This window comes from Bombina bombina, chromosome 3 (assembly GCF_027579735.1).
Source record: "Bombina bombina isolate aBomBom1 chromosome 3, aBomBom1.pri, whole genome shotgun sequence".
Classification (NCBI taxonomy): Eukaryota; Metazoa; Chordata; class Amphibia; order Anura; family Bombinatoridae; genus Bombina; species Bombina bombina.
This window is the reverse complement of record NC_069501.1, coordinates 509,310,683-509,332,630: the sequence shown is the minus strand read 5'-3', so window position 1 is coordinate 509,332,630 and position 21,948 is coordinate 509,310,683. Positions and strand designations below refer to the sequence as shown.

Sequence of the window (21,948 nt, the reverse complement as noted above, 5' to 3'; positions counted from 1 at the left end):
CGGAAGGAGGGTTTCCTCCTGAGTCCACGAACCCTGAGCCTTCAGGGAGTTCCAGACTGCGCCCCAGCCCAGAAGGCTGGCATCTGTTGTTACTATAGTCCACTCTGGCCTGCAGAAACTCATTCCCCTGGACAGATGGACCCGAGATAACCAACAGAGAAGAGAATCCCTGGTCTCTTGATCCAGATCTAGCAAAGGAGACAAATCTGTGTAGTCCCCATTCCACTGATGGAGCATGCAAAGTTGAAGTGGTCTGAGATGTAGGCGGGCAAACGGAACTATGCCCATTGCTGCTACCATAAAACAGATTACTTCCATACACTGAGCCACTGACGGCCGAGAAATGGAATGAAGAGCACTGCAGGAGGTCAGAAGCTTTGATATCCTGACTTCCGTCAGAAAATTTTTCATTTCTACTGAATCTATCAGAGTCCCTAGGAAGGAAACTCTTGTGAGAGGGGAAAGCAAACTCTTTTCTAAGTTCACCTTCCACCCGTGAGACCTCAAAGGCCAGAACAATGTCCGTATGGGACTTGGCGACTTGAAGAGTCGACGCCTGGATTAAAATGTCTAAATAAGGCGCCACTGCTATGCCTCGCGGCCTTAGGCCCGCCAGAAGGGACCCTAGAACCTTTGTAAAGATTCTCGGCGCCGTGGCTAACCCGAAGGGAAGAGCCACAAACTGGTAATGCCTGTCTAGGAAGGCAAACCTGAGGAACTGGTGATGATTTCTGTGAATCGGGATGTGCAGATAAGCATCCTTTAAGTCCACGGTAGTCATATATTGACCCTCCTGGATCAAAGGAAGAATGGTTCGGATTGTCTCCATCTTCAAGGATGGGACCCTGAGGAATTTGTTTAGGAACTTGAGATCCAAGATTGGTCTGAAAGTTCCCTCTTTTTTGGGAACTATAAACAGGTTTGAATAGAAACCCTGCCCCTGTTCATCTCTTGGAACTGGGTGGATCACTCCCATAACGAGTAGGTCTTGAACACAATTTAAGAATGCCTCTCTCTTTATCTGGTTTGCAGATAATTGTGAGAAGAGAAATCTCCCTTTTGGGGATGAACCTTTGAATTCAAGAAGATATCCCTGGGAAACAATCTCTACTGCCCAGAGATCCTAAACGTCTCTTGCCCAAGCCTGGGCGAAGAGAGAAAGTCTGCCCCCGACTAGATCCGGTCCCGGATCGGGGGCTACCCCTTCATGCTGTCTTAGAGGCAGCAGCAGGTTTTTTGGTCTGCTTCCCCTTGTTCCAAGCCTGGTTAGGTCTCCAGACTGGTTTGGACTGGGCGAAATTTCCCTCTTGTTTTGCATTAGAGGAAGCTGAAGCTGCGCCACTCTCCTTAGCCCCCAAACCGGATTTAAAAAACGTCAACCACCGGTAAAAGACAGTTATGAAGTGTCGAAAGGAAAGGAAATTATTCTGTTTGGTCCTTAATTTATTGGACCTATCCTGAGGAAGGGCGTGACCTTTTCCTCCGGTAATATCAGAAATGATCTCCTTCAGGCCAGGTCCGAATAGGGTCTGTCCTTTGAAGGGGATGTTAAGAAGCTTAGATTTTGAAGTAACGTCTGCTGACCAGGACTTAAGCCATAGCGCCCTACGCGCCAGAATGGCAAAACCTGAATTCTTAGCCGCTAACTTAGTTAAACGAAAAACGGCGTCAGAAATAAAGGAATTAGCTAACTTAAGAGCTTTAATCCTGTCTAAAATATCATCTAACAGGGTCTCCACCTGTAGAGCCTCCTCAAGAGACTAGAACCAAAAGGCCGCTGCAGCAGTAACTGGGGCAATGCATGCAAGAGGCTGGAGAAGAAAACCTTGATGTATAAAAATTTTCTTAAGGAGACTCTCCAATTTTTTATCCATAGGATCTTTGAAAGCACAACAGTCCTCAACAGGGATAGTTGTACGCTTAGCTAGGGTAGAAATAGCTCCCTCCACCTTAGGGACCGTCTGCCACGAGTCCCGTATGGCGACATCTATGGGAAACATCTTTTTAAAGGCAGGAGGGAGAGAGAACGGCACACCTGGTCTATCCCATTCCTTATTAATAATTTCCGAAAACCTCTTAGGGACTGGAAAAACATCAGTGTAAACAGGCACTGCAAAGTATTTTTCCATTTTACACAACTTCTCTGGGACTACAATGGGGTCACAGTCATCCAGAGTCGCTAAAACCTCCCCGAGCAATAAGCGGAGGTGTTCGAGCTTAAATTTAAACGCTATCATTTCAGAATCGGATTGAAGTAAAGACTAACCTGAATCTGAAATGTCACCCTCAGATAGAAACTCCCTTACACCGGTTTCGGAGCATTGTGAGGGTAAATCGGACACAGCTAATAGAGCGCCAGAAAACTCTGTATTTGTTCTAGCCCCAGAGCTGTCTCGCTTTCCTTGTAATCCTGGCAGTTTGGACAATACCTCTGTGAGGGTAGAATTCATAACTGCCGCCATGTCCTGTAATGTAAAAGAATTAGACGCGCTAGATGTACTTGGCGTCACTTGAGCGGGAGTTATAGGTTCCCTTGCCACAGCTCTGCTGTGGCTCCTACCTGCCCTCAAATACGATTAGGGAAGAAATAAACCCTCTATAGTGGTCCTCAGATGCAAGAGGACTCCTCTAGGGAAGCTGGATGTCTCAGTCTGAAAGAAACTGTGCATCTAAAGCGTGAAAATAGGCCCCTCCCACCATGTACTCGATGTCAGAGGGGCCTTAAGGAAATACTCCTAGGAGTATCTGACTAGCCATGTGGAAAACTAGGCCCCAACAAAAGACTTATCACCCTCAGAAAAAACAGAATTTATGTTTACCTGATAAATTACTTTCTCCAACGGTGTGTCCGGTCCACGGCGTCATCCTTACTTGTGGGATATTCTCTTCCCCAACAGGAAATGGCAAAGAGCCCAGCAAAGCTGGTCACATGATCCCTCCTAGGCTCCGCCTACCCCAGTCATTCGACCGACGTTAAGGAGGAATATTTGCATAGGAGAAACCATATGGTACCGTGGTGACTGTAGTTAAAGAAAATAAATTATCAGACCTGATTAAAAAAACCAGGGCGGGCCGTGGACCGGACACACCGTTGGAGAAAGTAATTTATCAGGTAAACATAAATTCTGTTTTCTCCAACATAGGTGTGTCCGGTCCACGGCGTCATCCTTACTTGTGGGAACCAATACCAAAGCTTTAGGACACGGATGAAGGGAGGGAGCAAATCAGGTCACCTAAATGGAAGGCACCACGGCTTGCAAAACCTTTCTCCCAAAAATAGCCTCAGAAGAAGCAAAAGTATCAAACTTGTAAAATTTGGTAAAAGTGTGCAGTGAAGACCAAGTCGCTGCCCTACATATCTGATCAACAGAAGCCTCGTTCTTGAAGGCCCATGTGGAAGCCACAGCCCTAGTGGAATGAGCTGTGATTCTTTCGGGAGGCTGCCGTCCGGCAGTCTCGTAAGCCAATCTGATGATGCTTTTAATCCAAAAAGAGAGAGAGGTAGAAGTTGCTTTTTGACCTCTCCTTTTACCGGAATAAACAACAAACAAGGAAGATGTTTGTCTAAAATCCTTTGTAGCATCTAAATAGAATTTTAGAGCGCGAACAACATCCAAATTGTGTAACAAACGTTCCTTCTTTGAAACTGGTTTCGGACACAGAGAAGGTACGATAATCTCCTGGTTAATGTTTTTGTTAGAAACAACTTTTGGAAGAAAACCAGGTTTAGTACGTAAAACCACCTTATCTGCATGGAACACCAGATAAGGAGGAGAACACTGCAGAGCAGATAATTCTGAAACTCTTCTAGCAGAAGAAATTGCAACTAAAAACAAAACTCTCCAAGATAATAACTTAATATCAACGGAATGCAAGGGTTCAAACGGAACCCCCTGAAGAACTGAAAGAACTAAATTGAGACTCCAAGGAGGAGTCAAAGGTTTGTAAACAGGCTTAATTCTAACCAGAGCCTGAACAAAGGCTTGAACATCTGGCACAGCGGCCAGCTTTTTGTGAAGTAACACAGACAAGGCAGAAATCTGTCCCTTCAGGGAACTTGCAGATAATCCTTTTTCCAATCCTTCTTGAAGGAAGGATAGAATCCTAGGAATCTTAACCTTGTCCCAAGGGAATCCTTTAGATTCACACCAACAGATATATTTTTTCCAAATTTTGTGGTAAATCTTTCTAGTTACAGGCTTTCTGGCCTGAACAAGAGTATCGATAACAGAATCTGAGAATCCTCGCTTCGATAAGATCAAGCGTTCAATCTCCAAGCAGTCAGCTGGAGTGAAACCAGATTCGGATGTTCGAACGGACCCTGAACAAGAAGGTCTCGTCTCAAAGGTAGCTTCCAAGGAGGAGCCGATGACATATTCACCAGATCTGCGTACCAAGTCCTGCGTGGCCACGCAGGAGCTATCAAGATCACCGACGCCCTCTCCTGATTGATCCTGGCTACCAGCCTGGGGATGAGAGGAAACGGCGGGAACACATAAGCTAGTTTGAAGGTCCAAGGTGCTACTAATGCATCCACTAGAGCCGCCTTGGGATCCCTGGATCTGGACCCGTAGCAAGGAACTTTGAAGTTCTGACGAGAGGCCATCAGATCCATGTCTGGAATGCCCCACAGCTGAGTGACTTGGGCAAAGATTTCCGGATGGAGTTCCCACTCCCCCGGATGCAATGTCTGACGACTCAGAAAATCCGCTTCCCAATTTTCCACTCCTGGGATGTGGATAGCAGACAGGTGGCAGGAGTGAGACTCCGCCCATAGAATGATTTTGGTCACTTCTTCCATCGCCAGGGAACTCCTTGTTCCCCCCTGATGGTTGATGTACGCAACAGTTGTCATGTTGTCTGATTGAAACCGTATGAACTTGGCCCTCGCTAGCTGAGGCCAAGCCTTGAGAGCATTGAATATCGCTCTCAGTTCCAGAATATTTATCGGTAGAAGAGATTCTTCCCGAGACCAAAGACCCTGAGCTTTCAGGGATCCCCAGACCGCGCCCCAGCCCATCAGACTGGCGTCGGTCGTGACAATGACCCACTCTGGTCTGCGGAATGTCATCCCTCGTGACAGGTTGTCCAGGGACAGCCACCAACGGAGTGAGTCTCTGGTCCTCTGATTTACTTGTATCTTCGGAGACAAGTCTGTATAGTCCCCATTCCACTGACTGAGCATGCACAGTTGTAATGGTCTTAGATGAATGCGTGCAAAAGGAACTATGTCCATTGCCGCTACCATCAACCCGATCACTTCCATGCACTGAGCTATGGAAGGAAGAGGAACGGAATGAAGTATCCGACAAGAGTCTAGAAGTTTTGTTTTTCTGGCCTCTGTCAGAAAAATCCTCATTTCTAAGGAGTCTATTATTGTTCCCAAGAAGGGAACCCTTGTTGACGGAGATAGAGAACTCTTTTCCACGTTCACTTTCCATCCGTGAGATCTGAGAAAGGCCAGGACAATGTCCGTGTGAGCCTTTGCTTGAGGAAGGGACGACGCTTGAATCAGAATGTCGTCCAAGTAAGGTACTACAGCAATGCCCCTTGGTCTTAGCACAGCTAGAAGGGACCCTAGTACCTTTGTGAAAATCCTTGGAGCAGTGGCTAATCCGAAAGGAAGCGCCACGAACTGGTAATGTTTGTCCAGGAATGCGAACCTCAGGAACCGATGATGTTCCTTGTGGATAGGAATATGTAGATACGCATCCTTTAAATCCACCGTGGTCATGAATTGACCTTCCTGGATGGAAGGAAGAATAGTTCAAATGGTTTCCATCTTGAACGATGGAACCTTGAGAAACTTGTTTAAGATCTTGAGATCTAAGATTGGTCTGAACGTTCCCTCTTTTTTGGGAACTATAAACAGATTGGAGTAGAACCCCATCCCTTGTTCTCTTAATGGAACGGGATGAATCACTCCCATTTTTAACAGGTCTTCTACACAATGTAAGAATGCCTGTCTTTTTATGTGGTCTGAGGACAACTGAGACCTGTGGAACCTCCCCCTTGGGGGAAGTCCCTTGAATTCCAGAAGATAACCTTGGGAGACTATTTCTAGCGCCCAAGGATCCAGAACATCTCTTGCCCAAGCCTGAGCGAAGAGAGAGAGTCTGCCCCCCACCAGATCCGGTCCCGGATCGGGGGCCAACATTTCATGCTGTCTTGGTAGCAGTGGCAGGTTTCTTGGCCTGCTTTCCCTTGTTCCAGCCTTGCATTGGTCTCCAAGCTGGCTTGGCTTGAGAAGTATTACCCTCTTGCTTAGAGGACGTAGCACTTTGGGCTGGTCCGTTTCTGCGAAAGGGACGAAAATTAGGTTTATTTTTTGCCTTGAAAGGCCGATCCTGAGGAAGGGCGTGGCCCTTACCCCCAGTGATATCCGAGATAATCTCTTTCAAGTCAGGGCCAAACAGCGTTTTCCCCTTGAAAGGAATGTTAAGTAGCTTGTTCTTGGAAGACGCATCAGCCGACCAAGATTTCAACCAAAGCGCTCTGCGCGCCACAATAGCAAACCCAGAATTCTTAGCCGCTAACCTAGCCAATTGCAAAGTGGCGTCTAGGGTGAAAGAATTAGCCAATTTGAGAGCATTGATTCTGTCCATAATCTCCTCATAAGGAGGAGAATCACTGTCGACCGCCTTTATCAGCTCATCGAACCAGAAACATGCGGCTGTAGCGACAGGGACAATGCATGAAATTGGTTGTAGAAGGTAACCCTGCTGAACAAACATCTTTTTAAGCAAACCTTCTAATTTTTTATCCATAGGATCTTTGAAAGCACAACTATCCTCTATGGGTATAGTGGTGCGTTTGTTTAAAGTGGAAACCGCCCCCTCGACCTTGGGGACTGTCTGCCATAAGTCCTTTCTGGGGTCGACCATAGGAAACAATTTTTTAAATATGGGGGGAGGGACGAAAGGAATACCGGGCCTTCCCCATTCTTTATTAACAATGTCCGCCACCCGCTTGGGTATAGGAAAAGCTTCTGGGAGCCCCGGCACCTCTAGGAACTTGTCCATTTTACATAGTTTCTCTGGGATGACCAACTTGTCACAATCATCCAGAGTGGATAATACCTCCTTAAGCAGAATGCGGAGATGTTCCAACTTAAATTTAAATGCAATCACATCAGGTTCAGCTTGTTGAGAAATGTTCCCTGAATCAGTAATTTCTCCCTCAGACAAAACCTCCCTGGCCCCATCAGACTGAGTTAGGGGCCCTTCAGAAATATTAATATCAGCGTCGTCATGCTCTTCAGTATCTAAAACAGAGCAGTCGCGCTTACGCTGATAAGTGTTCATTTTGGCTAAAATGTTTTTGACAGAATTATCCATTACAGCCGTTAATTGTTGCATAGTAAGGAGTATTGGCGCGCTAGATGTACTAGGGGCCTCCTGAGTGGGCAAGACTCGTGTAGACGAAGGAGGGAATGATGCAGTACCATGCTTACTCCCCTCACTTGAGGAATCATCTTGGGCATCATTGTCATTGTCACATAAATCACATTTATTTAAATGAATAGGAATTCTGGCTTCCCCACATTCAGAACACAGTCTATCTGGTAGTTCAGACATGTTAAACAGGCATAAACTTGATAACAAGTACAAAAAACGTTTTAAAATAAAACCGTTACTGTCACTTTAAATTTTAAACTGAACACACTTTATTACTGCAAATGCGAAAAAACATGAAGGAATTGTTCAAAATTCACCAAATTTTCACCACAGTGTCTTAAAGCCTTAAAAGTATTGCACATCAAATTTGGAAGCTTTAACCCTTAAAATAACGGAACCGGAGCCATTTTGAACTTTAACCCCTTTACAGTCCCTGGTATCTGCTTTGCTGAGACCCAACCAAGCCCCAAGGGGAATACGATACCAAATGACGCCTTCAGAAAGTCTTTTCTAAGTATCAGAGCCCCTCTCACATGCGACTGCATGCCATGCCTCTCAAAAACAAGTGCGCAACACCGGCGCGAAAATGAGGCTCTGCCTATGCTTTGGGAAAGCCCCTAAAGAATAAGGAGTCTAAAACAGTGCCTGCCGATATTATTAAATCAAAATACCCAGATAAAATGATTCCTCAAGGCTAAATATGTGTTAATAATCAATCGATTTAGCCCAAAAAAAAGTCTACAGTCTTAATAAGCCCTTTTTGAAACCCTTATTTACAATCGTAATAAACATGGCTTACCGGATCCCAGAGGGAAAATGACAGCTTCCAGCATTACATCGTCTTGTTAGAATGTGTCATACCTCAAGCAGCAAGAGACTGCTCACTGTTCCCCCAACTGAAGTTAATTGCTCTCAACAGTCCTGTGTGGAACAGCCATGGATTTTAGTGACGGTTGCTAAAATCATTTTCCTCATACAAACAGAAATCTTCATCTCTTTTCTGTTTCTGAGTAAATAGTACATACCAGCACTATTTCAAAATAACAAACTCTTGATTGAATAATAAAAACTACAGTTAAACACTAAAAAACTCTAAGCCATCTCCGTGGAGATGTTGCCTGTACAACGGCAAAGAGAATGACTGGGGTAGGCGGAGCCTAGGAGGGATCATGTGACCAGCTTTGCTGGGCTCTTTGCCATTTCCTGTTGGGGAAGAGAATATCCCACAAGTAAGGATGACGCCGTGGACCGGACACACCTATGTTGGAGAAAAACATCTTATGTAACATGTAAACGTTTTGTCACTAAGTAATGAGAATTAAAATGAGTATTACCCTGTTTAGTAAGCATGATCCCAGTCGTTGCAAAATCACTGCATCTAGCTTACCTCAAATATAAAAGGCTCTGTCAGCATTTTCTAGAACTTATCTCTCTAGAAGTAAATATACTGAACATACCTCAAAGCAGGTAATCTGCATACCGTTCCCCCAACTGAAGCTTTCCCATACTCTTCAGCTATGCGTGAGAACAGCAATGGACCTTAGTTACAAACCGCTAAGATCATCATCCTCCGGGCAGAATTCTTCTTCTAATTTCTGCCTGGGAGTAAACAGTACAACGCCGGTACCGTTTAAAAATAAACTCTTGATTGAAGGTAAAACTACACTAAGTCACCACATATCTCTTTATACTTCCTATCTTGTCGAGAGTTGCAAAGAGAATGACTGGAGGTGGGGGTTAGGGGAGGAGCTATATAGACAGCTCTGCTGTGTGTGTCCTCTTTGCAACTTCCTGTTGGGAAGGAGAATATCCCACAAGTAATGGATGAACCCGTGGACTGGATGCACCTTACAAGAGAAAGTATTATGTTAGGTGTTTTACCTCCTCCTTTTTGACTGAAGTTTAATACCACATCTAATAGCTTGTGGACTCTCACTATCTTGTTCAAATAAGTCAAGACAGAGTGTTACATAGAGGGCATTTTTTAAAGGGCAACCATGCAAAGCTAATCTTATGTATGGCCATAAGTGCTATCAATCTTACCCAAGAATGTGCTTGTAAGGTGGGCAAGAACACAGGTCTTCCATATGATACAAACATACAAGTGAGCCAGGAGTGCAAGGACAATACACAGCTGATATGAAGCAGGTGGTTTTACACTTTACACACTGACGTTCATCATCTGCTAGAAGCTCAAGGTTAATTTTTTCTGAATCAATCACACCCTAAAGGAAGAAAGAACAGGGTATTAAATGGATGTATAAAGTAAAACAAAAAGGTGCAAAAAACAAATTATGCTTACCTGATAATTTCATTTCCATCGAGGAGAGGAGAGTCCACGGCTTCATTCATTACTATTGGGAATTAAGAACTTGGCCACCAGGAGGAGGCAAAGATACCCCAGCCAAAGGCTTAAACACCTCCCCCACTTATCTCATCCCCCAGTCATTCTTTCGAGGGAACCAGGAACAGAAGAAGAAATATCAGGGTATAGAAAATGCCAGAAGATGATCAAATTTAGGTCCGCCCCACGGAAATACGGGCGGAAGCCGTGGACTCGCCTCCCCTCGATGGAAATTAAATTATCAGGTAAGCATAATTTATGTTTTCCATCTAAAGGGAAGGAGAGTTCACGGCTTCATTACTATTGGGAACATATACCCAAGCCAAAAGTCACACATCTGAGGGCACCACAGCCTGCAAAACCTTTCTCCCAAAAACAGCTTTCACAGAAGCAAAAGCGTAAAATTTATAAAACTTTATAAAAGTGTGTAAGGGGGACCTTACAAATTTGCTCCATAGAGGCCTCATTCTTGAAGAAGACAAAGCCACAGCTCTAGTTGAATGAGCCGTGATCCTCTGAGGAGGCTTATGTCCTTATGTCTCATAAGCCAAGCGAATCAAGCACTTCAACCAAAAAGACAAAGAAGAAGCAGAGGCCCTTTGCCCCTTGCGCTTCCCAGAATACACCACAAAAAGAGATGTAGACTGTCTGAAATCCTTTGTAGCCTGAAGATAGAACTTCAAGGCACGAACCACATCCAGGTTATGAAGTAACCTCTCCTTTGAAGAAGGGTTAGGACACAAAGAAGGAACAACTATTTCCTGATTGATGTTACAGTTAGACACCACCTTGGAGAGAAACCCCAACCTAGTGCGAAGTACACCTTTATCCGCATGAAACAGATATAAGGAGGCTCACTTTGCAAGGCAGCTAGTTCAGAAACTCTGCGTGCCGATGCAATAGCCAACAGGAAGAGAACCTTCCAGGACAGAATCTTAATGTCAATGGAATGCATATGTTCAACCGGAACCCTCTGCAAAACCTTAAGGACTAAATATAAGCTCCAAGGCCTGATTCTAGATAGAGCCTGAACAAAAGATTGGATGTCAGGGAGCTCAGCAAGTCACCTATGCAACAAAACTGACAATGCCGAAATCTGTCCCTTTAAGGAACTAGCAGCAAGACACTTCTCCAAACCATCTTGGAGAAAGGACAGAATCCTGGATACCTTCCCCTTATGACAAGGATATCCATGCTTCTAACACCAGGACAAGTCCTCCACACCTTATGGTAGATGCGACAAGTGACTGGCTTCCTTGCCTGAATTAGGAGTATCAATCAAACTTTCAGAAAAGCCTCTCTTGGCTAAGACTAGGAGTTCAATCTCCAAGCAGTCAGCCTCAGAGAATCTAGATTTTGATGTTAAAAAGGGCCCAGTGACAGCAGATCTCTGCGACAGGGTAACCTCCACGGCGGAGAGGATGACATCCCCACCAGATCCGCAAACCACATCCTCCATGGCCACGAAGGAGCAATCAGGATGGCCGGGGCCCGCTCCTGTTTGATGCGTGCCACTACGCGAGGTAGAAGTGGTAGAAAAATGTAAGGTAGGCTGAATCCCCAAGGATCCACTAAGGCATCTTTCAGCTCTGCTTGGGGATCCCTGGACCTCGACCCGTATCGAGGTAGCTTGCAATTGAGTCTAGACGCCATGAGATCTATCTCCAGCGTTCCCCATCTGTGACAAATCTCCGCAAACACCTCAGGGTGAAGAGACCATTTCCCTGGATGGAAGGATTGTCTGCTGAGAAAGTCCGCTTCCCAGTTGTCCACACCTGGAATGTGAATCGCTGAGAGTAAGCAGTCGTGGGACTCCGCCCACTCCAGAATCCGAGACACCTCCCTCATTGCGAAAAAGCTCCTTGTACCCCCCTGATGGTTGATGTAAGCCACCGAGGTAATGTTGTCGGTCTGAAATCTGATGAAACTGAACGACTCCAGAGAAGGCCATGCCTTCAGAGCATTGTAAATTGCTCGTAGTTTTAGGATGTTGATCGGAAGGAGAGACTCCTCCCTGGACCACCTTCCTTGTGCCATTCTGGTACCCCACACAGCTCCCCATCCCGTCAGACTGGCATCCATGGTCACAATCTCCCAGGACGGTCTCAAGAAGGATGTCCCCATGGATAGTTGCTCCGGACGGATCCACCAAGAGAGGGAGTTCCGAGTCCAAGAATCCATGGATATCGCCTGTGATAGATCGGAATGATCGTCGTTCCACTGTCTCAACATGCACAATTGAAGAGGTCTGAGATGGAACCTGGCGAACGTGATGACGTCTATGCTCAAAACCATGAGACCTATCACCTCCATACATTAAGCCACCGATGGGTTTGTGGAGGACTGAAGGGCAAGACAGGAGGACGCAAGCTTTCTGCGTCGCTGCTCTGTGAGAAATATCTTCATGGACATAGAGTCTATTTTCATGAACAGGAACTCCACCCTGTTGCTGGACCTTGGATCTGGCCACTGCAAGCAGTGCCCCCAGTACCTTCGTGAAGACCCTTGGGGCCGTCGCCAGACCAAAAGGAAGGGCCACAAACTGGAAGTGTTGGTCCAGAAATGCAAATCTTAGGAACCTGAAGTGGTCCCTGTGAATTGGCACATGAAGGTAAGTGTACTTCAAGTCTAGAGTTGTTATGAACTGTCCCTCCTGAACTAGGAGCAGAATAGATCTGATCGTTTCCATTTTGAATGATGGAACACTCAGAAACTTATTTAAACACTTTAGGTCCAGAATCTAGCGGAACGTGCCCCCTCTTTCTTTGGAACCACAAAAAGGTTGAAATAGTATCTCAGACTCCTTTCTGAGAGGGGTACTGGTACGATAACACCGAGAGAGGCGAGATCTCTCACATACTCTAGAAAGGCCTCTGACTTCTATGGTCTTGAAGACAGGAGGAATCTGCCCTCTGGCGGATGGAATCTGAACCCAATCCTGTAACCCTGGGAGACAACTTCTAGAACCCAAGGGTCCTGAACGTCCTGCAACCATGCGTCTGAGAATTTAGATAATCTGCCCCCTATGTGATACGGAGACCGGTCAGGACCGCCCCTTCATGCCGATTTGGTCTCAGCGGGCTTCTTGCTCTGCTTAGAATTTTTCCAAGATTGAGCCGGCTTCCAAGATCCCTTGGACTGGTCCGCTTTCGGGGTGGGTTGCTGGCGCTGGGCCTCGTCTGCACGAAAGGGACCAAAAGCATATCCCTTGGGCTTATCCTTCTTACCTACGGTAGGAAAGCTCCCTTGTCCCCCCGTAACCGTGGATATGATCAAATTCAATCCTGGACCAAACAGAATCTTTCCTTGAAAAGGCAGGGACAAAAGCCCCGTTTTAAAGGTCATGTCCGCAGACCAAGATTTTAGCCACAGAGCCCTGCGCGCTAAAACAGAAAAACCTGACACCTTAGTATTTAGGCGAATAGTTTGCATATTGGCATCACAGATTAAAGAATTGGCGATCTTCAGCGCCTTAATCTTCTCCTGTATCTCGTCGATGGATATCTTCCCCTCGACCATATCACACAGGTATTCACACCAATATGTCGCAGCTACAGCGACTGCCGCAACGGCCGCTGCTGGCTGAAAAACAAACCTTGTGTTCTGAAACGTCTTTCTCAACATGTTTACCAGTTTTTATCCATGGGCTCTTTAAACGACAAACTATCCTCGAGGGGAATAGTCGTCCGCTTCGCGAGTGTAGAGATAGCCCCATCCACCTTAGGGATGGCCCCCCACAGCTCAAGCTGAGAGTCCGGAACAGTTTCTTAAAGGAAGAAGAAGGGGAAAAGGAAGAACCTAATCCCTCCCATTTGTTCTTAATAATATTAGCCATCTTGACGGGAACGGAATAAGACTGAGGTACCACCCTGTCCTCGTATACCTTGTCAAGGTAAGGAATCGCAGGTTCCTCCGGTATTTTAGGTTCCAGAACCTCCAGATTAGCAAGCACCTGCCGTAGCAGAAAGCGCAAATACTCCATCCTAAACCTATAACCAGGCTCCTCTGCCGCCAGTGGTTTTAGATGACACGGACTCTGACCCAGAATGGGCCTCCTCCAAAGAGTCGGAGTGGGCCTCGTCATCGTATAGAGCCTCTTGATCTTCCATCGGCGAGGACAAACCCTGGGCCGGGCCGCTATGATAAACCCTACCCTTGCGCTTAGCAGAACGTGGTAAGGCATGGATCACTTTCGAAACCGCAGATTCCAGTTGGTCTGCAAAGTTTGATGGCCAACGAATCTCTCCCAAAGGAGTAACGGTTGGACCCCGGGGTGCTGCATGTGCAATCAGAGATGAATGTAGGGATCGCACCTCCCGGGACGAAGAACGTGGACGGCTCAGTAGTACTAGACATTTAAAACCACAAAAAAATCAGTGCGCCAAAGTGAATTTAAAATAAAAATGCAGATAACTGGTATTTTACTGTGATCCTTGCCTCTCTATGGCCTAAATGCAAATATAGACATGGGAGCATTCAACTGAATCATGGCCGAATATGGCTGACCACTGTATCATATATATTGCTTCACATACATTGGACACATGTTAGTTTTAGGCCTTGGTCCATATATATGATATACATTTTATAGACATGCATTTTTTGGTTATACATATTTTAGGTGTACATAAATCATTTCAACATTCCAATAGTCTATCGCAGAATTTTCCAGGTTATCAAGGACTATATCACCTAATAATGATATGGTGAACTATCGACATAGAAACTCCTCAATGGTCCACACATAACCACTTGGATATAAACGGACTGCTGTTAGGTTGATTTTATTGTATATGTATCTTAGTATTTAGGAACTACCAGACAGAGGATACTAGGTTAGTTCTTCCTTTACACGCGAAGACACACAATTATAATTTTAGTATTGTCATGTATTAATTATACACTTAATTACTTAGTTTTACTTTGTTTGGTGGAATATTGGTGTTAGCAGCTATTATCCTGTTAGGGTGCCAGGAATCAGACTGAGACGAGAAGTGCAAAAATAATCACACCTTTATTAATAGCAAAAAAGAATAAAAAAGTCCACAAGCCAAATAAGCCAGGAGTCAAAGCCAGAGCTGGTAGTCAGACGAGCCGAGTCAGGAGCCAAAGCGAAGTCAGACGAGCCTAAATCAAGAACAAGGAAAACAGCAGAGTCAGGAACAAGCCAGGGATCAGGAACCAGGAAGGACATCAGGCAGCCAGGTAATACACAAACTCTCACAAACAGGTTTGAGACAATGCAAAGGCAAAGCATACTGAACAGAGGCCCACATCACAATTCTGAGACTGCATCCTGTCTCACATGGATGATGCACACCAGTCTGGCCATAAAAGGAAGTGCAGGAAGTGAGCAGCATCCCCCACAATGCACCATGGTCAGGAAGAGAGGAGTAAAGTGGCTGCCAGCAGCACATGGCATAAACAGGGAAAAACCCTGACAGTACCCTCCCCTCAACGACCCCTCCCCCACGGGAGGACAAAAGGCTTATTGGGGAAACGGGCATGGAAGGCACGGAGGAGGGCGGGAGCATGAACATCAGGAGGAGCGAACCCAAATATGCTCCTCCGGACCGTAGCCCCTCCAGTGAACCAAATACTGTACACGGCCCATGGACATACGAGAGTCAATAATGCTGCTGACCTGATACTCCTCATAGTTGTCAAAAAAGAAAGGACGGGGACGAGGCAACACAGTAGTAAACCGATTACAAACCAATGGTTTCAAGAGGGAGACATGAAAAACATTGGAGATGTGCATATCAGGAGGAAGGTCAAGAGCGTAGGCCACAAGATTAAAATGTTAGAAATTGTTCCCATTTGACGCTAATTAAACTATATTATTATAATGACTATTATAAATGCAATTTAATTAAACCGTTTTTTAAGACAAAATTAAGCTTTTACATACCTTATTTTTTAGCAATAAACTATCATGAAATGAGCAGTAATGACTGCCCATAAAATGAGGCATGGCTCATGTAAATCCAGCATCCGCCCCCCATCCAATGATGAAGCGGCTGGATCCCTTGATTTCAATATTGCCTTCAGACAACATTGCATGCGCAGTCTCTATGTTAATAATGTACAGCTGTTCATAGCCTATTCATCTGTATTGGAGGGGCAGCTTGAGCTTCACACAGACAAATGAGAGGAGACGGGGAATAATAAAATAACCTTAGCTAAGACTAGCTGTGTAAGACTTTGCTGCTGCTTTTGTCCCAGTTCAGCCCTGCACTAACGAGAGCAGCGTTTATACTAGAATCCTTCCCTGCCTGTGATTTAGTGCACCTTTGCTTCAAGTTCAGACTTTGAATACAGCAGCAGTGTGAAAACATAATTTATGCTTACCTGATAAATTTCTTTCTCCTGTAGTGTAGTCAGTCCACGAGTCATCCATTACTTATGGGATTATATCTCCTCCCCAACAGGAAGTGCAAGAGGATCACCCAAGCAGAGCTGCTATATAGCTCCTCCCCTCTACGTCATACCCAGTCATTCGACCGAAAACCAAACGAGAAAGGAAAAACTATTGGGTGCAGTGGTGACTGGAGTTTAATTTAAAATTTAGACCTGCCGTAAAAACAGGGCGGGCCGTGGACTGACTACACTACAGGAGAAAGAAATTTATCAGGTAAGCATAAATTATGTTTTCTCCTGTTAAGTGTAGTCAGTCCACGGGTCATCCATTACTTATGGGATACCAATACCAAAGCTAAAAGTACACGGATGACGGGAGGGACAGGCAGGATCTTTACACGGAAGGAACCACTGCCTGAAGAACCTTTCTCCCAAAAACAGCCTCCGAAGAAGCAAAAGTGTCAAATTTGTAAAATTTCGAAAAGGTGTGAAGTGAAGACCAAGTTGCAGCCTTGCAAATCTGTTCAACAGAGGCCTCATTTTTAAAGGCCCAAGTGGAAGCCACAGCTCTAGTAGAATGAGCTGTAATTCTTTCAGGAGGCTGCTGTCCAGCAGTCTCATAGGCTAAACGTATTATGCTACGAAGCCAGAAAGAGAGAGAGGTAGCCGAAGCTTTTTGACCTCTCCTCTGTCCAGAATAAACGACAAACAGGGAAGAAGTTGGGCGAAAATGTTTAGTGCCTGCAAATAAAATTTCAGGGCACGGACGACGTCCAGATTGTGCAGAAGTCGTTCCTTCTTTGAAGAAGGGTTAGGGCACAATGATGGAACAACAATCTCTTGATTGATATTCCTGTTAGTGACTACCTTAGGTAAGAACCCAGGTTTAGTACGCAGAACTACCTTGTCTGAATGAAAAATCAGATAAGGAGAATCACAATGTAAGGCCGATAACTCAGAGACTCTTCGAGCCGAGGAAATAGCCATTAAAAACAGAACTTTCCAAGATAACAGCTTGATATCAATGGAATGAAGGGGTTCAAACGGAACACCCTGCAAAACGTTAAGAACTAAGTTTAAGCTCCACGGCGGAGCAACAGTTTTAAACACAGGCTTAATCCTGGCCAAAGCCTGACAAAAAGCCTGAACGTCTGGAACTTCTGACAGACGTTTGTGTAAAAGGATAGACAGAGCTGAGATCTGTCCCTTTAACGAACTAGCAGATAAACCCTTTTCTAAACCTTCTTGTAGAAAAGACAATATCCTAGGAATCCTAACCTTACTCCATGAGTAACTCTTGGATTCGCACCAATGCAAGTATTTACGCCATATTTTATGGTAAATTTTCCTGGTAACAGGTTTCCTAGCCTGTATTAAGGTATCAATTACTGACTCCGAGAATCCACGCTTTGATAAAATCAAGCGTTCAATCTCCATGCAGTCAGCCTCAGAGAAATTAGATTTGGATGTTTGAAAGGACCCTGAATCAGAAGGTCCTGTCTCAGAGGCAGAGACCATGGTGGACAGGACGACATGTCCACTAGATCTGCATACCAGGTTCTGCGTGGCCACGCAGGCGCTATTAGAATCACCGATGCTCTCTCCTGTTTGATCCTGGCAATCAATCGAGGAAGCATCGGGAAGGGTGGAAACACATAAGCCATGTTGAAAACCCAAGGTGCTGTCAGAGCATCTATCAGTACCGCTCCCGGGTCCCTGGACCTGGATCCGTAACAAGGAAGCTTGGCGTTCTGTCGAGACGCCATGAAATCCAGATCTGGTTTGCCCCAACGCCGAAGCAGTTGGGCAAATACCTCCGGATGAAGTTCCCACTCCCCCGGATGAAAAGTCTGGCGACTTAGGAAATCCGCCTCCCAGTTCTCCACTCCTGGGATGTGGATCGCTGACAGGTGGCAAGAGTGAGACTCTGCCCAGCGAATTATCTTTGAGACTTCCATCATCGCTAGGGAACTCCTTGTCCCTCCCTGATGGTTGATGTAAGCCACAGTCGTGATGTTGTCCGACTGGAACCTGATGAACCTCAGAGTTGCTAACTGAGGCCAAGCCAGGAGAGCATTGAAAACCGCTCTTAATTCCAGAATGTTTATTGGAAGGAGTTTCTCCTCCTGAGTCCATGATCCCTGAGCCTTCAGGGAATTTCAGACAGCGCCCCAACCTAGCAGGCTGGCGTCTGTTGTTACAATCGTCCAATCTGGCCTGCTGAAGGGCATCCCCCTGGACAGATGTGGCCGAGAAAGCCACCATAGAAGAGAATCTCTGGTCTCTTGATCCAGATTCAGCATAGGGGACAAATCTGAGTAATCCCCATTCCACTGACTTAGCATGCACAATTGCAGTGGTCTGAGATGCAGGCGTGCAAAAGGTACTATGTCCATTGCCGCTACCATTAAGCCGATTACCTCCATGCATTGAGCCACTGACGGGTGTTGAATGGAATGAAGGACACGGCAAGCATTTAGAAGTTTTGTTAACCTGTCCTCTGTCAGGTAAATTTTCATTTCTACAGAATCTATAAGAGTCCCCAAGAAGGGAACTCTTGTGAGTGGCAATAGAGAACTCTTTTCTACGTTCACCTTCCACCCATGCGACCTTAGAAATGCCAGAACTAACTCTGTATGAGACTTGGCAGTTTGGAAACTTGACGCTTGTATCAGAATGTCGTCTAGGTACGGAGCTACCGATATTCCTCGCGGTCTTAGTACCGCCAGAAGAGAGCCCAGAACCTTTGTAAAGATTCTTGGAGCCGTAGCTAACCCGAAGGGAAGAGCTACAAACTGGTAATGCCTGTTTAGGAAGGCAAACCTTAGGTACCGATAATGATCTTTGTGAATCGGTATGTGAAGGTAGGCATCCTTTAAATCCACTGTGGTCATGTACTGACCCTTTTGGATCATAGGTAAGATTGTCCGAATAGTTTCCATTTTGAACGATGGAACTCTAAGGAATTTGTTTAGGATCTTTAAGTCCAAGATTGGTCTGAAGGTTCCCTCTTTTTTGGGAACCACAAACAGATTTGAGTAAAACCCTTGTCCCTGTTCCGACCGCGGAACTGGGTGGATCACTCCCATTGTTAAAAGGTCTTGTACACAGCGTAGAAACGCCTCTTTCTTTATCTGGTTTGCTGACAACCTTGAAAGATGAAATCTCCCTTTTGGAGGAGAAGCTTTGAAGTCCAGAAGATATCCCTGAGATATGATCTCTAACGCCCAGGGATCCTGGACATCTCTTGCCCAAGCCTGGGCGAAGAGAGAAAGTCTGCCCCCCACTAGATCCGTTTCCGGATCGGGGCCCTCACTTCATGCTGTCTTAGGGGCGGCAGCAGGTTTTCTGGCCTGCTTGCCCTTGTTCCAGGACTGGTTAGGTTTCCAGCCCTGTCTGTAGCGAGCAACAGTTCCTTCCTGTTTTGGAGCGGAGGAAGTAGATGCTGCTCCTGCCTTGAAGTTACGAAAGGCACGAAAATTAGACTGTTTAGCCCTTGGTTTGGCTCTGTCTTGAGGCAGGGCATGGCCCTTACCTCCAGTAATGTCAGCGATAATTTCTTTCAAACCGGGCCCGAATAATGTTTGCCCTTTGAAAGGTATGTTAAGCAATTTAGATTTAGAAGTCACATCGGCTGACCAGGATTTAAGCCACAGCGCTCTGCGCGATTGAATGGCGAATCCGGAGTTCTTAGCCGTAAGCTTAGTTAAGTGTACTACGGCATCAGAAATAAATGAATTAGCTAGCTTAAGGACTCTAAGCTTGTCTATAATCTCATCCAATGGAGCTGAGCTAATGGTCTCTTCCAGAGACTCAAACCAGAATGCCGCCGCAGCCGTGACAGGCGCAATGCATGCAAGGGGTTGTAATATAAAACCTTGTTGAACTAACATTTTCTTAAGGTAACCCTCTAACTTTTTATCCATTGGATCTGAAAAAGCACAGCTATCCTCCACCGGGATAGTGGTGCGCTTAGCCAGAGTGGAAACCGCTCCCTCCACCTTAGGGACCGTCTGCCATAAGTCCCGTGTGGTGGCGTCTATTGGAAACATTTTTCTAAATATAGGAGGGGGTGAAAAAGGCACACCGGGTCTATCCCACTCCTTGTTAATAATTTCTGTAAGCCTCTTAGGTATAGGAAATACATCAGTACACACCGGTACCGCATAGTATCTATCCAGCCTACATAATTTCTCTGGAATTGCAACCGTGTTACAATCATTCAGAGCCGCTAAAACCTCCCCTAGTAAAACACGGAGGTTCTCAAGCTTAAATTTAAAATTTGAAATGTCTGAGTCCAGTTTACTTGGATCAGATCCGTCACCCACAGAATGAAGCTCTCCGTCCTCATGTTCTGCAAATTGTGACGCAGTATCAGACATGGCTCTATTATTATCAGCGCACTCTGTTCTTACTCCAGAGTGATCGCGCTTACCTCTTAATTCTGGTAATTTAGATAGTACTTCTGTCATAACAGTAGCCATGTCTTGCAAAGTGATTTGGATGGGCCGCCCTGATGTACATGGCGCCACAATATCACGCACCTCCTGAGCGGGAGGCGAAGGTACTGACACGTGATGAGAGTTAGTCGGCATAACTTCCCCCTCGTTGTCTGGTGATATTTTCTTTACATGTACAGATTGGCTTTTATTTAAAGTAGCATCAATGCAATTAGTACACAAATTTCTAAGGTTACTAATAACTAAGGTTCTCTTCTAGAGACTCAATCCAGAATGCCGCTGCAGCAGTGACGGGCGCAATGCATGCAAGGGGCTGTAAAATAAAACCTTGTTGAATAAACATTTTCTTAAGGTAACCTAATTTTTTATCCACTGGATCTGAGAAAGCACAGCTATCCTCCACCGGGATAGTGGTGCGCTTAGCCAGAGTAGAAACTGCTCCCTCCACCTTAGGGACCGTCTGCCATAAATCCTGTGTGGTGGCGTCTATTGGAAACATCTTTCTAAATATAGGAGGGGGTGAAAAAGGCACACCGGGTCTATCCCACTCCTTGTTAACAATTTCTGTAAGCCTTTTAGGTATAGGAAAAAAGTCAGTACACGTCGGTACCGCAAAATATATATCCAGCCTACATATTTTCTCTGGAATTGCAACCGTGTTACAATCATTCAGAGCCGCTAATACCTCCCCTAGTAATACACGGAGGTTCGCAAGCTTAAATTTAAAATTTGAAATGTCCGAGTCCAGTTTACTTGGATCAGATCCGTCACCCACAGAATGAAGCTCTCCGTACTCATGTTCTGCAAACTGTGACGCAGTATCAGACATGGCTCTATTATTATCAGCGCACTCTGTTCTCACCCCAGAGTGGTTGCGTTTACCCCTAAATTCTGGCAATTTAGATAATACTTCAGTCATAACATTAGCCATGTCTTGCAAAGTGATTTGTAAGGGCCGCCCTGATGTACTTGGCGCCACAATATCACGCACCTCCTGGGCGGGAGACGAAGGTACTGACACGTGAGGAGAGTTAGTCGGCATAACTTCCCCCTCGTTGTCTGGTGAAATTTTCTTTACATGTACAGATTGGCTTTTATTTAAAGTAGCATCAATGCAATTAGTACACAAATTTCTATTGGGCTCCACATTGGCCTTTAAACATATTGCACAAAGAGATTCCTCTGTGTCAGACATGTTTAAACAAACTAGCAATTAGACTAGCAAGCTTGGAAAATACTTTTCAAATAAATTTACAAGCAATATAAAAAAACGTTACTGTGCCTTTAAGAAGCACAAAAAACTGTCACAGTTGAAATAACAATGAACCAAATTAGTTATTGCAACCAAATTTTCACAGTAAATGCATTAAGTTAGCAAAGGATTGCA

The 21,948-nt window shown here is 45.3% G+C and overlaps 1 protein-coding gene across 1 annotated transcript in view; it reads right to left on the bottom strand.

Annotated features, from left to right (window-relative positions):
* Positions 1-9,436: 9,436 nt before the first annotated feature.
* LOC128652410 (lysine-specific demethylase 5B-like) overlaps positions 9,437-21,948 on the bottom strand; it is a 76,654-nt gene continuing 64,142 nt past the window's right edge. The window contains exon 3 of the mRNA XM_053705348.1: positions 9,437-9,622. Within this exon, the coding sequence (XP_053561323.1) occupies positions 9,437-9,622 (186 nt within the window). The remainder of the gene's footprint in view (positions 9,623-21,948) is intronic.